This window comes from Pongo abelii, chromosome 19, assembly GCF_028885655.2.
Source record: "Pongo abelii isolate AG06213 chromosome 19, NHGRI_mPonAbe1-v2.0_pri, whole genome shotgun sequence".
NCBI classification, from domain to species: Eukaryota; Metazoa; Chordata; class Mammalia; order Primates; family Hominidae; genus Pongo; species Pongo abelii.
This window is the reverse complement of record NC_072004.2, coordinates 80,118,723-80,133,444: the sequence shown is the minus strand read 5'-3', so window position 1 is coordinate 80,133,444 and position 14,722 is coordinate 80,118,723. Positions and strand designations below refer to the sequence as shown.

At 42.3% G+C, this 14,722-nt stretch overlaps 1 protein-coding gene across 3 annotated transcripts in view; it reads left to right on the top strand.

The window, feature by feature from the left end:
* The first annotated feature begins 2,725 nt into the window (after positions 1 to 2,725).
* The window catches only part of SMURF2 (SMAD specific E3 ubiquitin protein ligase 2), a 118,190-nt gene continuing 106,193 nt past the window's right edge, over positions 2,726 to 14,722 (top strand). The window contains exon 1 of one of the 3 annotated variants that reach the window (XM_024235502.3): positions 2,726 to 2,859. In XM_024235502.3, coding sequence (XP_024091270.1) covers positions 2,808 to 2,859 — 52 coding nt within the window. In that variant the 5' untranslated portion in view covers positions 2,726 to 2,807. The remainder of the gene's footprint in view (positions 2,860 to 14,722) is intronic. The other 2 variants (XM_054535689.2, XM_024235503.3) reach the window with 2 other exon arrangements.

Genomic DNA, 14,722 nt, shown 5'->3' with positions numbered 1-14,722 from the left:
ACAGGCATGAGTCACCATGCCCAGCCCTTGAATGGTTTTAAAGTGTTATTCTTGTCTGAATATTTGTTTTAAACAACAGGATTTAACCTTACAGGAAAGCCTAAATACAAACCTCTGCACGTTAACCCTATATACATTTTTCTATGCTGTCACTTACATTTTGAATTTACTGCTTTCAACTTCAAAACCAGCAGTCTCCCCCAGGTCTCCCATGACGTTCTGAAATCCTAACTTCTATTACCTAATACAAGGCTACAAATTATGTTAGTTGGGTGGTTGGGAACAAAGCGTGTGCCGTAAAAATAAGGCAAATGTGAATGTGTACATTAGTTTGCTAAGTTTTTTGCCACTGTCTGCCCTCTTAAATTGTGGTAGCAGCTATTGTTCACATTGATTTCTATATGTTTGTAGTACAAGGAAGCATTTCTAAAGGACTTTGTTCATTGCTTTGCACAAAATGGCCACTTAATATTTATTGAATGAATTACTGGCGCTATCTCTGGTATTTTAATTTTTATTTATTTATGTATTTATTTTTGATATGGAGTCTCGCTCTGTCACCCAGGCTGAAGTGCAGTGGCGTGATCTCGGCTCACTGCAACCTCCTGTGTTCAAGCGATTCTCGTGCCTCAGCCTCCCTGATTGCTGGGACCACAGGCATGCGCCACCACGCCCGGCTAATTTTTTTGTATTTTTTTTAGTACAGATGGGGTTTCACCATGTTGGCCAGGCTGGTTTCAAACTCCTGACCTCAAATGATCCGCCCACCTCGGCCTCCCAAAGTGTTGAGATTACAGGCGTGAGCCACTGTGCCCGGCCAATCTGTGGTATTTTTAGTGTGATGTCTAGAACTTCATATACTTTTTTGGATTACTTTTAATTGTAGGGCTGTATCCAAACTGATGAAATGCTCTCGGAGGTAACTATCTGGAGAAGTGAGTTCACTGATGTATTAAAAGAAATGACTGGCATGGAATAAGGATTAAAATATATTAATCCAAAACATTTAAAATTGCATTAGTGTTATAATAGCCTAAAGCAAAACTAACGAATCACATAAAAAATCCCCCACGCTGTTGTTCTTAGTAGTTTACATTGTGCTAGATACTTTCGCATGTATATGCATACAACTTCTATTGTTTTTAAACTTTGCATTACATATACATTCTTCCATATTATATGATCTTCATAAAAATAGTTACATGGCTGCATAAAAAACCATGAAGTTCCTAGACCATTATGCTGTTCCCTCATTCCCCTTTGTTATTAATGGAATATAGCGAAGAACATCTTCTGTGCGACTATTAGTCAAGAATAGGGCCGGTGCGGTGGCGCAGGTCTGTAATCCCAGCACTTTGGGAGGCCGACGCGGGCGGATCGCTTGAGGTCAGGAGTTCGTGACCAGCCTGGGCAACATGGAGAAACCTAAATGTCTCTACTAAACATGTCTCTACTAAAAATACAAAAATTAGTGGGGCGTAGTGGTGCACACTGTGGTCCCAGCTACTCCAGAGGCTCAGGTGGGAGGATCACCTGAGCCCAGGAAGTTGAGACTGCAGTGAGCCGTGTTCACACCACTGCACTCCAGCCTGGGCGACAGAGGGAGACCCTGTCTAAAAACAAAAAAAGAAAAAATAAATTTCTAGCAGTACAGTTACAATGTCAAAGGATAAGGTACACATTTTTAAAAAACTTTTCTTTCTCCTCCTGAGATAACGAAATACATACAGTAGCGTATGAACAACTCTTCATACATTACTCTCCAAGGTTTATCTTGTTAATCCTTTAAGACGTATCAACTCCCTATCCTTGGCTGCACCTGAAAAGAGCGGTAGTCGGCAGGTAACCCGATCTCCTCCACCAGGTGAGTCCCGGATGGAGGTGTCAACTACAAGACCAGGAGCAGAGCACTCCTGGGGCTTCGCTGGAACCACCGGCGTGGGAATGCTGTCTCTTCCCTCGCCCGAAAGACGCCAAGTTCCCGGCAGGCAGCGGACTCGGTTCTAACCTTCCTCGCCCCAGCCTCTCGGAGCGCCCTGCACGCAGTGGGCGTCTAATAAAATGCAGTCGGCCCTGCTTCGACAAAAGCTCTCCCTTAAGTGGACCGGACACTAAACCCCTCCAGGTGCCACAGAGCTGCCGCGCCCGCTGCCACTTTGCTCCCTGCCTGCTCCCTCCCAACGTCCCCCGTGAGACCCTCGGCGGCAGCCCACACCCTCCCTGACCGCCGGTGCCCGCCGGGGCACTCTGCTCGCCCCCGCCGGCCCCGCCCCGCCCCGCCCCGCCCCGCTCGCCCCGCCCTCCCCGGCCCCGCCTCCCGTCTCCTCCCCGCCCCCTGGAGCCGACGAGTGGCGGCGGCGGCTGCCCCAGGTCCCGGGTCCCTCAGACAAGAGGGCGGGTGGAGGAGGAAGCGGCCGAGCCCAGAGTCCTGCTCCGGCGCCGCCGAGCACCGCCCGCCTCAGCCGACCAGCCCCGTCGGCTACTGGGCCTCGCCGAGACGAGAGGAGGGAAAGGCCTCGGCGGCCGCGAGGAGGCGGCGGGGGCGCGGGCGGAGGCGGCGCGGGCGGCCGCGGCTGCCGCTTTGTTGTGCGGCCGGGCCGAGGAAGGAGAAGTGGGAGGAGGGGGGAGCTCGGCGTCCCGCTCCCTCCGCGGCTCATGGCGACGACTCTCGGCACATCCGGGACCCTCCGGCCGTGGCGGCCGCGGCGCCGGCTGCTCGGGCCCCAGCCCCGGCCGCTGTGGTGACTCCGCCGCGCCTCGCTGTCGCCCCCGTCCCCGTCCCGCCCGCCGCCCCCGCCGCCGGGGACATGTCTAACCCCGGAGGCCGGAGGAATGGGCCCGTCAAGCTGCGCCTGACAGGTGAGGGGGGGCGGCGGGCCCGGCCGGGCAGCCGCGGGGTGGGCGAGCTGGCGGGGGGTGCCTGTGGCCTTGGGAAGGGCCAGGTCGCGATCAATGGTGAGTTGGGGGTCGGAGGAGTGGGAAGGCCTAGTTCAGGGAGAGTAATTGGAAAACGACTTGCTCCGGTTTGGATATTCTTTAAAAAGCCGAGGATGACTCGGGGCGGGGGGTGGTCTTTTGTGGAGGGGAGGATACACCGGTTCGCATCGCAGGCGGATTTCAGGTCGGAAAGTCTTGGTCAAGGAGCCAGACGCTGCCTCCCGGGGCTCGGGGAGCAGCCCCTGGGCTACCGCCCAGGTGAGATCGTGAAGGGGATGAAGAGCTCCCGTGGCGAGGATTATTGAATCCGGTTGCTGACTGCGCGCAGTAAACACTCCTTAAAGATGGAGCGCTTAACGGGAGGGTGTGCGTGTGTGTTCCCCGGTTGTTACCTTACACACCCAGTTATGCCCGCATGAAAAACCTTTACTCCCCGCCGCCGGCCACCGCTGCCGGGGCCACACACCTTAAACTCATGTCTCTCTGAGGAAAGGAGACAGGTTGACTTTTCCGGTGTGCCTGTCTGATCCGACGGCTCGGGCTTATTGTACACTGTGTCTTGGAAGTGTCTGATTGTAGGGTGGCATGTTTGGGGTTGTTCCTTTTAGGCCGCAGAACTTGTGTCTAACTTCTAACTCCAGACCTGCTTTAAAAACACACTTTTTTGTGTGGGGGGGTACATTTCTAAGTATGTGCTCATACAAACTTTCGAACAAACTTTCTGTTACTCTCCCCACCCTCCCCCTTCCTTTTTCTAAATGGAAAAGAATGTCCGGAGGGGTTGCCAGATAGAAGACTACACTTACAAAGTGTTTATGTTTCCAGGTGCATGAAATCTTTAACATTACAGGTACGTTTTGCTTACAATGCCATTTTTGGTATTCTTACATGGACATGCCACCCCCGTTTTAGGAGAACTTGTATTTGGTTTGAAAAGGAATTGGAATCACGGCGTTGTCCTACCTTCACCATTTACCCCTGATAAATTGTCCACGTTTATATTCGGGTGAGTGGTGAGAAAGATAATTTTCCGTAGAGGATTTGTGTGTGCGTGCACGTGTACAGATAAACTGTAATTATGTTTGCCCACACTAGACTTTGAGATTTATTTGGACTGATTTTGTAGTTGAATGCCTGTGTGTCACATCCCAGTCCACTGGCTGAACTTGCTAGATGAAAACTTGCAGTGAATTTGGTATTTGAGACTTTAGCTTGAATGTATGTTGGCTGCAATTTAAATAATATATTACCTTCATGACAGTTTTCCTTTCCCTAGGGAAAATTGCAGGGAATCATTAACTGAGTGGTTCTTAATGGAAAACCTGGATTGGAGGATACTTGTATTCCACCCCCTCCCCCCCATTCAGTGTCCTTATATTGGGAGGAGTCAATGGAAACCTTTATAGGGGATCTGTGTTGCTTTAGAGTTTGTCTGTTGCTGTTGCTATCTGGAGTCAGTGATTGTGGAAAGAACATGTGATCCCAGGTGTGCAGAAAGCATCAGAAATAGGCTGTTTCCATTTACTTTCCTCTGGGCTATGTAGAGAAAATGAGGGGAAAAAAAGGGTTTTTGATTTTCTGCAGATAAGGTTAGTTGAGGTTTTTAGTATGACTCAATAGATCTTAAAGTGTTTATCTGTGGTTTCCGTACTGCCTATGATACATTATAAAAATTTATAATTAAAATTTATTAAGAGGAAAGATTATGCTTATATTTTAGGGGAAGGGGGAATATCGAACTACCTTTATAGTGATTTTGTTTCAGGTTTTTCTGAGGAATTTTAAATACCCTGTGTCCTCTTAATAGTAAAAACAGTTTGAGGTACTCTGAGTTTCTTACAACTATTTGTCTCTGAATAGTTTTCTCTTAAAATTTGACAAATATTAAAAACATTGTCCTTCCTTCTTTGGTTACAGTGGAGTCTCTTCTGTTTTGCCAGGAAAGTTAACATATTTTTTTTTCCATTTTTGTTCATCATTTATAAATTAGATGGTATAGATTTTAGCAAATAGATCTCAAGAGCTGGATTCAATTAGCAGCTTTTTAGGACATAAACATTAAAGGGTTAGATGGAAAAGATTGTTTTGACTGACTGGATAAATGACAGGGCTGTGTTTGATGTGCGTCCAGGAATTGGTCTGGAGCTGGTGCCCAACTTCTCAGTCCATCTTGAGAAGCCAAATAAAATATTTAACCTAGGCCTCATTTTGTTTAAAAAAAAAAAGTTGATTCTTTGTTAAGACCTTAAGAAATGTTTGGCATACCTTTAGACTAAGTGTTTAACAGTTCATTTAGATCTGGGTTCCCTAATAGAGGAAAAAAAATCACTTAAAAAAAGACAGATCCCACAGTGAATTTATATTTGGTTTACAATACACTTAGGCTATAAGGTGTTTTAAAATTTTTGTTCTTTGCTTTAAGTTAATACCATATTAGTATTTTAAATTTATAGAGTACCTTTGATTTCAAGATGCTGTATAAACTTTAGTTACTTGATAATAACCTTATTGTGGAATTGCCCCTTTGCTGAAAGGTATAAACATTTCTTACATGGTGATGCACACACTCTCACACACACACACTCACACACTCATACACACTCTTTCTGAAGAAGAGGAAATATTTAAACCATGAGATCTCTGCCCACAATTGATATTAGACCTTTCCACATATTATTCTTAAAACCACAATCAGTGAACTGTTTGGTATTTGTCAATGCTAAGAAGGTGGGGCTAATTTAATAATTTGGTCCCAAATTTTAGATTCCTCAGGCAGTTGGGGGTTAGAATCTGATTTCATCCATCAAGCTACTACTTCTGTTCTTTAAGACACATTAACATATGATCATTGAAATGGGTTGTATGGTAACACTATCAACTTCAACTACTATTTCTATAACATTGATTACAAAATGTATAATGTCTATATCATTATACTTATATCTGATACAGGCTTTTCTTCCAATGGTTTGGATAGAAAAATATTCTTTACAGTAAAAACTTTGGGATAATTTTTTATACCATTATTGTTTCTGAAAACCAAAGGCTGGAAAAAGCAGTTTAGTGTAATTTCTAATATTTTAAATTCTTAGGTATGGAGAAGTAGAATAAGATTACTCCTCCAGAACATTTGTTTCAGACCTTTTTATACATATAATGTTCTAGTATGCTGCTTCTCATGTTATTAATTTCAAAGCCCTTGGCAATAAGGAGGTTAACGTTGTCTATAATGTAAGGAAATTTAACTTAAAAAATTTCCCTTTAGATATACTAGCGTCTTAATCTTGTTTCACTACATATTTTATTGATTCAAGGCTTTAAAAATTATAGCTTAATTCTATTTCACAGGTTTTTAAGTATTCCTATACACCATAATTACTTCATTTATTAATTTTTTGAGTTGGAGTTTCACTCTTGACTGGAGTTGAATGGCTCGATCTTGGCCCACTGCAACCTCCACCTCCCGGGTTCAAGTGATTCTCCTGCCTCAGCCTCCCAAGTAGCTGGGATTACAGGTGCCCACCACCACGCCTGGCTGGTTTTTTTGTATTTTTAGTAGAGACGGGTTTTGCCACGTTGGCCAGGCTGGTCTCAAACTCCGGACCTCAGGTGATCCGGATCCGCCCGACTTGGCCTTCCAAAGTGCTGGGATTACAGGCGTGAGCCACGGCACCCGGCCCATAATGACTTTATATACTAGAAGTGTTAGTGATCTGAATGCCCCCAATTCGTTTTATTTTCTTGGTTTCTGAGGAGGAAGCCAATGTAGCTGAGCTCCTTCCTTTTCTCTTAAATTCTGTCTTCTAGTCCGACCCTCTTCAGGCAGGCAGTAGAACATGCCAAGGTCCTTTTTGTAGTTTGGTATTCGTAATAAAGTCTGTGTATTTTAGTCATCACTTTTACTTTTTTCTTGTTGGTTGAGCTGTTACTGTCACAACATACTAACATCTCATTTAACATAACTCAGTTTTAAAGATAAATGAAGGGTCATGCTTAGGCATACAAGATTTTTATTTTAGCCTTCTTTTTTTGAGGCAGAATCTCATTCTGTTGCCCACACTGGAGTGCAGTGGCAACAGCGTGCAGTGAGCAATCCCGGCTCACTGCAGCCTTGACCTCCCGGCTCAGGTGATTTTCCCACCTTGGCTTCCCAACTGGCTGGGACTACAGGTCCACGCCACCGTGACTGGCTAATTTTGTTACCTTTTTTTTTTTTTTCCCAGTACAGATGGGGATTCTCCAGGTTGCCCAGGCTGGCCTTGAACTTCTGTGCTCAGGAGATCCTCCTGTCTCAGGCTTCCAAAGTGCTGGGATTACAGGTGTGAGCCACCATGCCTGGCCTATTTGAGCCTTTTTTGGTGAGAGTCTTAAATACGTAATATGTCCTCCTCTTTTCAAATAGACCATACTTAGTAGAACTTAATGTTTTATTCATGATTCAATATAATTATGAATATAAGTTATTGTTTTTTTGTAATATGTAATGTGAGGATCTCATTAGGGCCTGTAGAGAGAAGTATTTCACTCTGGCTAAATGGTGATAGGTCGTTTGTTTAACTTTGTTCTTACTAGTTTTTCTCTTTGTCTTCATTTTTGTTTACTGATGCTTTCTTTGTCTAAGAATGCTGAACCCTTGAAATACGCCGTTGTAATCAGCATTGTTACGTGTTTCTGTATGATTGACATGTATTGAAAGTTTATGTGCCAGATGCTATGTTAAGTTCATATCTATTATCACTTTTAATTTTCATAGTAGCTCTAAGTGGTAGGAGAAACTGAAAGTTGGAGAAGTACATGTCACAACCAAAGTTGTCTAGAAAGCTTATTACAAGTTTATTAGAATTTGTGTGGAAAAATAAAATTGACATATTCTGTTCACTTCGAATTGCCCTTGCCCCTAGCAATACTTGCCCATCTTTTAAGGCTCAACTCAAAGATTACTGTTATCCCTAGAACTTTGCCTGACCTGAGTTGAACTGTCCTCTGTGACTCTAAGAAGCTCTTCTAGTACCAGACCTAACCCACTGGTAGGCGTTTATTGTTCCTATGCTTTAAGTGCCATGAAGCCAGGATCCTTGTGTGAGTATGGATTAAGACCTTTTTGGCATTTTATTTAATGAATGCTGGAGAGCTATAAATAGTTGCGAATAGTTCTGCATGTGTTCTTTATGGCTAATGCATTGAGTATGAGTGGCAAGAGGTGAGGCTCTAGACAGGGACCAACCTAGTTTGGACCTTGTTGTAGTTTGCCAAGATGTTCATTTTTTTTAAGGTGGTGGGAACCATTGCAGGATTTTAAGCTTTGATATATTTGCTGTTTAGACACAATCTGGGAGCAATATGGAGGATGGACTGGAATGGGAACCATGAAGACTGGTTTTAGGATAACTGGTTAAGCAGATTCAACAGCAACCATCGTTCAGATTTTTTTCTTGTTTGAATGTTTATTTCCAAATTTTTTATTACAAATAATTGCTGTAAACATCTTGGTGTAGGTAACTTTGATTTTTTTTTAAGGATTTTTTTTTTAGGATGCTTCCATACAAATAGTGTTACTGAGTTCAAGTGTGTGGATATTTTTAAGGTTTCATAGTAATTTTCCTTTAGGCTGCTTCTTAAAAGAGTTGGGCCTATTTAGAGCAGCAGTAAATAAAGATGTCCCTTTTTACTATTCTGTTATAAGTATAAGCTAATTGCGTTTTACATTTTTTGCTAATTTCGTGGCATGTGCCATTTAAACATTCGTGAAGCAGAATATTTACCTGTCTGTTTACTAATGATATTTATTTTCATTGACTTGTTTGGCCTTGTCCTAGTTATGTTAGAGCCTTAGTGTTTTTCTTATTGATCTACCTGAGACTTACAAATATATTAATCTGTTGTCATATTTGCTACAAACATTTCCATGGTGAATTATTTGTCTTTTAATATTGGTCATTGTTTGGACATGTAGAAATGTGTTATCTTAGGAGTCAAAATCTGTCCAACTTTTGTTTTTCCTATTCTATACTTGGAAGAACTTATTTTTCAAGAAGTTTGATAAATAAGTACATTATATTTAATGTTTTTTTAAACTGGTTTAATAAACTATTTCCCCTGCAATTGCTATTTAGCCATCTTGTCATTATTTATTAACCAATTCTTCCTTTCCACAGTGATGTAGTATCTTTTCAGTTATATTAGTTATAGAGTCAGATATAGCTCTTGTTCAGTGCCATACTGTTTTTATTATTGTAGCTTTATAATTTAGTTTAGTATTCTCACTAGGCCAGTTTTTTTTAAGAGACGGAGTCTCACTCTGTCACTCAGGCTAGAGTACAGTGGCGTGATCTTGGCTCACTGGAGCCTCTGACCCCTGGGTTCAAGTGGTTCTCCTGCCTCAACCTCCCTAGTAGCTGGGATTACAGGTGCATGCCACCACTCCCAGCTAATTTTTTTTTGGTTTTTTTTTGGGTGGAGATGGGGTTACACCATGTTGGTCAGATTGGTCTCAAACTCCTGACCTCAAGTGATCTGCCCACCTTGGCCTCCCAATTTCTTTTCGTTTGTTTGTTTTGGTAGTCTTATTTTTTTCTTCCATATAAGTATTAAACTTGTTAAGTTTAATAAGAAATTTCATTGGGGCCGGGCATGGTGGCTCACGCTTGTAATCCTTGGACTTTGGGGAGGCTGAGGAGGGTGGGTCATCTAAGGTCAGGAGTTTGAGACCAGCCTGGCCAACATGGTGAAACCCTGTCTCTACTAATAATACAAAGATTAGTTGGGCGTGGTGGCACATACTTGTAATCCTAGCTACTGGGGAGGCTGAGTCACGAGAATCGCTTGAACTTGGGAGGTGGAGGTTGCAGGCGAGATCATACCACTGCACTCCAGCCTGGGAGACAGAGTGAAACTGTGTCTCCAAAAAAAAAAAAAAAAAAAAGATATTTCATTGGGATTATCATTAGAATTGCTTTACTTTGGGAAAAGAAGTATCTAAGTTTATTTAGTTTTCTCACCCAGGAACATGCTATGTTTTTACATTTATTTAAGCTTTGGCCTATATTGTTCAGGATAGCTTTATAATTTTCTTCCTGTGTTTGAATTTAATTTCAGATAATTTATATTTGTGTGATTTACATTGTGTTTTCTAATCCTAGTTATTGCTTGTATTTGGGAATGCAGTTATATGTATTTTTGCTTGATTAGAACAATTTTGGCTGGGCGTGGTGACTCACGCCTGTTATCCCAGCACTTTGGGAGGCCAAGATGGGAGGATCACTTGAGCCCGGGAGTTCGAGACCAGCCTGGGCAACATAGTGAGACCTCATCTCTATATTTATTTATTTATTATTATTATTTTTTGATACTGAGTTTTGCTCTTGTTGCCCAGGCTGGAGTGCAATGGCACCATCTCGGCTCACTGCAACCTCTGCCTCCTGGGTTCAAATGATTCTCCTGCCTCAGTCTCCTGAGTAGCTGGGATTACAGGCATGTGCCACCACACCCGGCTAATTCTGTATTTTTAGTAGAGATGGGGTTTCTCCATGTTGGTCAGGCTGGTCTCAAACTCCTGACCTCAGGTGATCTGCTTGCCTCGGCCTCCCATAGTGCTGGGATTACAGGCATGAGCCACCGCACCCAGCTGATGGCTAGTTTTCTAGGTGTCAGTGTTTGGTACTTATTACAGTTGAATGTTAACACTTAAAATTTTTCTTTTCTCTTGGATTTCTATCCAACATATAAGTAGTTGAACAAAGTGAGAAATTTTATTTCATTAAAAATTTTTTAAATACAAGCAGTCTTCTGAACAAGAATAGTTTCAGACCGACTCTGTTTTAGAATAGCTTCTGATGGCATTGACTACCTTTTTTAAAACCACATTTGATATTATATTAAAAAGTGTCAACAGATAAGTTTGGCAGTTTGGTTTGGTTTTATACAAAAATTGATAGCAGACATAAAGTTTAAATTTTTAAATAAACCTTGATGATTCATTTTTAGGGAGGAATTACCACATGGATGATTGCAATCATGCAATGCTCTTCCCATTTCTTCCCAAAAAGTTTCTTCCCAAAACATTTTTTCTTACCTCTTTGTAGCCAGTTGTCTTCTTCAATACCCAGAACTTGTCAACCACTGATCTGTTTTCGGTCACTATAATTTTGCCTTTTCTAGGATTTTGTGTAAATGGAATCATACTGTCTGCAGTCTTTTGGGTGAGGCTTCTTTTAGCATAATGCTTTTAAGATCCATTCATGCTGGGTATCAGTACTTTGTTCCTTTTCATTCCTGAGGAATATTGCATTGTACACCAATTTGTTTATCCGTTTATAAATATCTGCAGACATTTGTTGTTTCCAGTTTTTGGCCATTACGAATAAACATTTGAGTACATGGCTCTTTGTGAACATGTTTTTCTTGCCCTTGGGTAAATGAGTGGGATTGTTGCATCATACAGAAAGTATGCATTTTAACTTTTTAAAAATCCGCTGGGCGGATTGCTTGAGCCCAGGATTTTGAGACCAGCCAGGGCAACATGGCAAAACTCCGTCTCTACAAAAAATACAGAAATTGGTCGGGTGTGGCCTGTGCCTGTAGTATCAGCTACCCGAGAAGCTGATGGAGGATTGATTGGGCCTGGGAAGTTAAGGCTGCAGTGAGCTGTGCTCACACCACTGCATTCTAGTGTGGGTGACTCTGTCTCAAAAAAAAAAAAAAAAAAAAAAAATTTTTTTTTCAAAGTTGTACCATTTTGCATTTCTACCAGCATTGTATGAGTTTCAGTAGTTCCTCATCCTAGTCAGCACTTGATACTGTCTGTCTTTGATTTTAGCCATTCTAATTGGTAGGTACAGATATTTCATTATACTTTAATTTTTACTTCCTTAATAACCTACAGTTTTAAGCACATTTTAATGGACTTATTTATTGTCCATGTAATCTTTGGTGAATATCCAAATCTTTTGTTCATGTTTTAAAATTGGATTGTTTTCTTATTGAGTTTTGAGAATTCTTTATGTATTCTGGATATGAGCTTTTTATGAGATATATACTTTGCAAATATTTTCTCCCGGACTGTAGCTCCCCCGCCGCCCCCCAAAAGGCATCCCAAAGAGAAGTTTTGAATGCTGATGAAACCTGTTTATCAGTGTTTTTCTTTTGTGGTTCATGTTTTTTGAGTCCTAAGTCTTTTTCTAACCCAGAGTTCTAAAGATTTTCTCTGTGTTTTCTTCTGCATTATTTATAATTTTAGCTCATACATTTAAACTTATTTTCAAGTTAGTTTTTTAATATGCTGTGAGAAGTAAGTGTCATGATTTTTTTTTTCATATGGATATTCTCTTTTTGTAGCCCTGTTTGTTGAAAATACTTTTGTTTCCTCCATTGAATTGTCTTGGCACCTTGGTAGAAAATCAGTTGACAGGCCAGGTGCGGTCGCTCATGCCTGTTCTTTGGGAGGCTGAGGCAGGAGGCTCACATGAGGTCAGGAGTTTTAGACCTGCATGGCCAACATGGCGAAACCCTGTCTCTACTAAAAATAAAAAATTAGCCAGGTGTGTGGCAGGCGCCTGTAATCCCAGCTACTCGGGAGGCTGAAGCAAGAGAATCACTTGAACCCAGGAGGTGGAGGTTGCGGTGAGCCGAGATTGGGCCACTGCACTCCAGCCTGGGCAACAGAGCGAGACTCTGTCTCAAAACAAACAAACAAACAAATCAGTTGACAGTATACATAGAATTCTATTTCTGGACTCTCTTGTGTTTTCTTTGTGATTCTACCCTTTAAGTTTATTCTTTTTAACACTATGCTGTCTTGATTACTATAGCTTTAAAATAAAGCAGCTTTCAAACAAATTGAGTCTTTGATTTAGGATCTTGTAGTGCTTTGGAGTGACTGTTTAATTTGTTCAGCCAATAAATATCATTTTTGATCTGTGACAGATATTATTTTTATTATGTGGTACCATGAATGGAGACATAAGAAATCAGAAAAAGCCTAGATTGGGCCCTGTAGTTTTCCTTTCAGAATTTCTATTATGAACCTTACATTTTAAAATTATTAGTCTTTTTCATCTCTTACTGATGTGATGAAAGAGGATTGCAACAACCATGACTTAATCTGTTTGCCTGTTTACCAGCTATCAGTCACCTTTTTGGAAAAAGGTGAGATATAAAGAATAAACATATCTAAAATGTGACCATAGAAAAGAAAGGAGGTGATTGGTGTGGTAAGTGTGGGTTGGATTATGAGTATTTATCGTTTTCGCTTGTATTATTATTTTTTTGACAGGGTCTCTGTCACCCAGGCTGCAGTGCAGTGGCACAGTCAGAGCTCACTGCAATCTTGAACTGGGCTCAAGTGATCCTCCCACCTCAGCCTTCTGAATAGCTGGGTCTACAAACATGCATCACCGTGCCTAGCTAATTTTTTAATTTTTTTTATTTTTTGTAGACATGAGGCCTCACTGTATTGCCCAGGCTGGTCTTGAACTCCTGGCCTCAAGTGATCCCCTGCCTTGGCCTTCCAAAGTGCTGGGATTACAGGCCTGAGCCATTGCTGCGCCTGGCCTGTTTTTGCTTGCATTATTTTATGTGTATATTTTTTCTTTTCTTTTTTTTTTTCTGAGGTAGAGCCTCGCTCTGTCGCCCAGGCTGGAATGCAGTGGCACGATCTCGGCTTACTGCACCCTCCACCTCCTGGGTTCAAGCAATTCTTCCGCCTCGGCCTCTGGAGTAGTGGGGACTACAGGTGCGCGCCACCATGCCCGTGTAATTTTTATATTTTTAGTAGAGACAGGGTTTCACCATGTTGCCAGGCTGGTCTTGAACTCCTGACCTCAAATGATCCACCCACCTCAGCCTCCCAAAGTGCGGGATTACAGGCGTGAGCCACCGCGCCCAGCTTTATGTGTATATTTTTTCTACAAGGCAAAAGAAAGGAAGAAACTTACTTTTATTAAAATGTAAGCATATATATATATATATATACACACACAAATATATATATTTCTGAGACAGCCTTGCTATGTCGCCCAGGCTGGAGTGCAATGGCGCGATCTCAGCTCACTGCAACCTCCGCCTCCTGGGTTCAAGTGATTCTCCTGCTTCACCCTCCCAAGTAGCTGAGATTACAGACACCCACCACCATGTATTTTTAGTAGAGACGGGGTTTCGCTGTGTTGGCCAGGCTGTTCTTGAATTCCTGACCTCAGGTGATCAGCCCACCTCGACCTCCCAAAGTGCTGGGATTACAGGCATGAGCCGCTGCGCCCAGCCAGCAGATTTTTTTTTTTTTAACCACCGTGCATTCCTAGGCACTGTCACAAAGCAGAAATCCATAATGTAGATCTCATTTTGTATGTAAGATATACTTGGTAATTTTGTTTTTTTGAGACACAGTCTCACTCTATTGCCCAGCCTGGAGTGCAGTGGCATGATCTCCGCTCACTGCAACCTCAGCCTCCCAGGTTCAAGCAGTTCTCCTGCCTCAGCCTCCCCAGTAGCTGGGATTACAGGTGCCTGCCACTACACCCAGCTAGTTTTGTATTTTTAGTAGAGATGAGGTTTCACCATGTTGGTCAGGCTGGTCATGAACTCCTGACCTCAAGTGATCCGCCTACCTCGGCCTCCCAAAGTGCTGGGATTACAGGCATGAGCCACCGTGCCTGGTCATTTTATGAGAGGTCATTTTATGAGAGGTAGTCAGAATGTTGTGGAGAGTATAGAATTGGAGGCAGAAAATGTGAGTTCATATCCTAGTTATGCCACATATAAGCTTTGTGCATCTAAGCAAATCACTTATTTT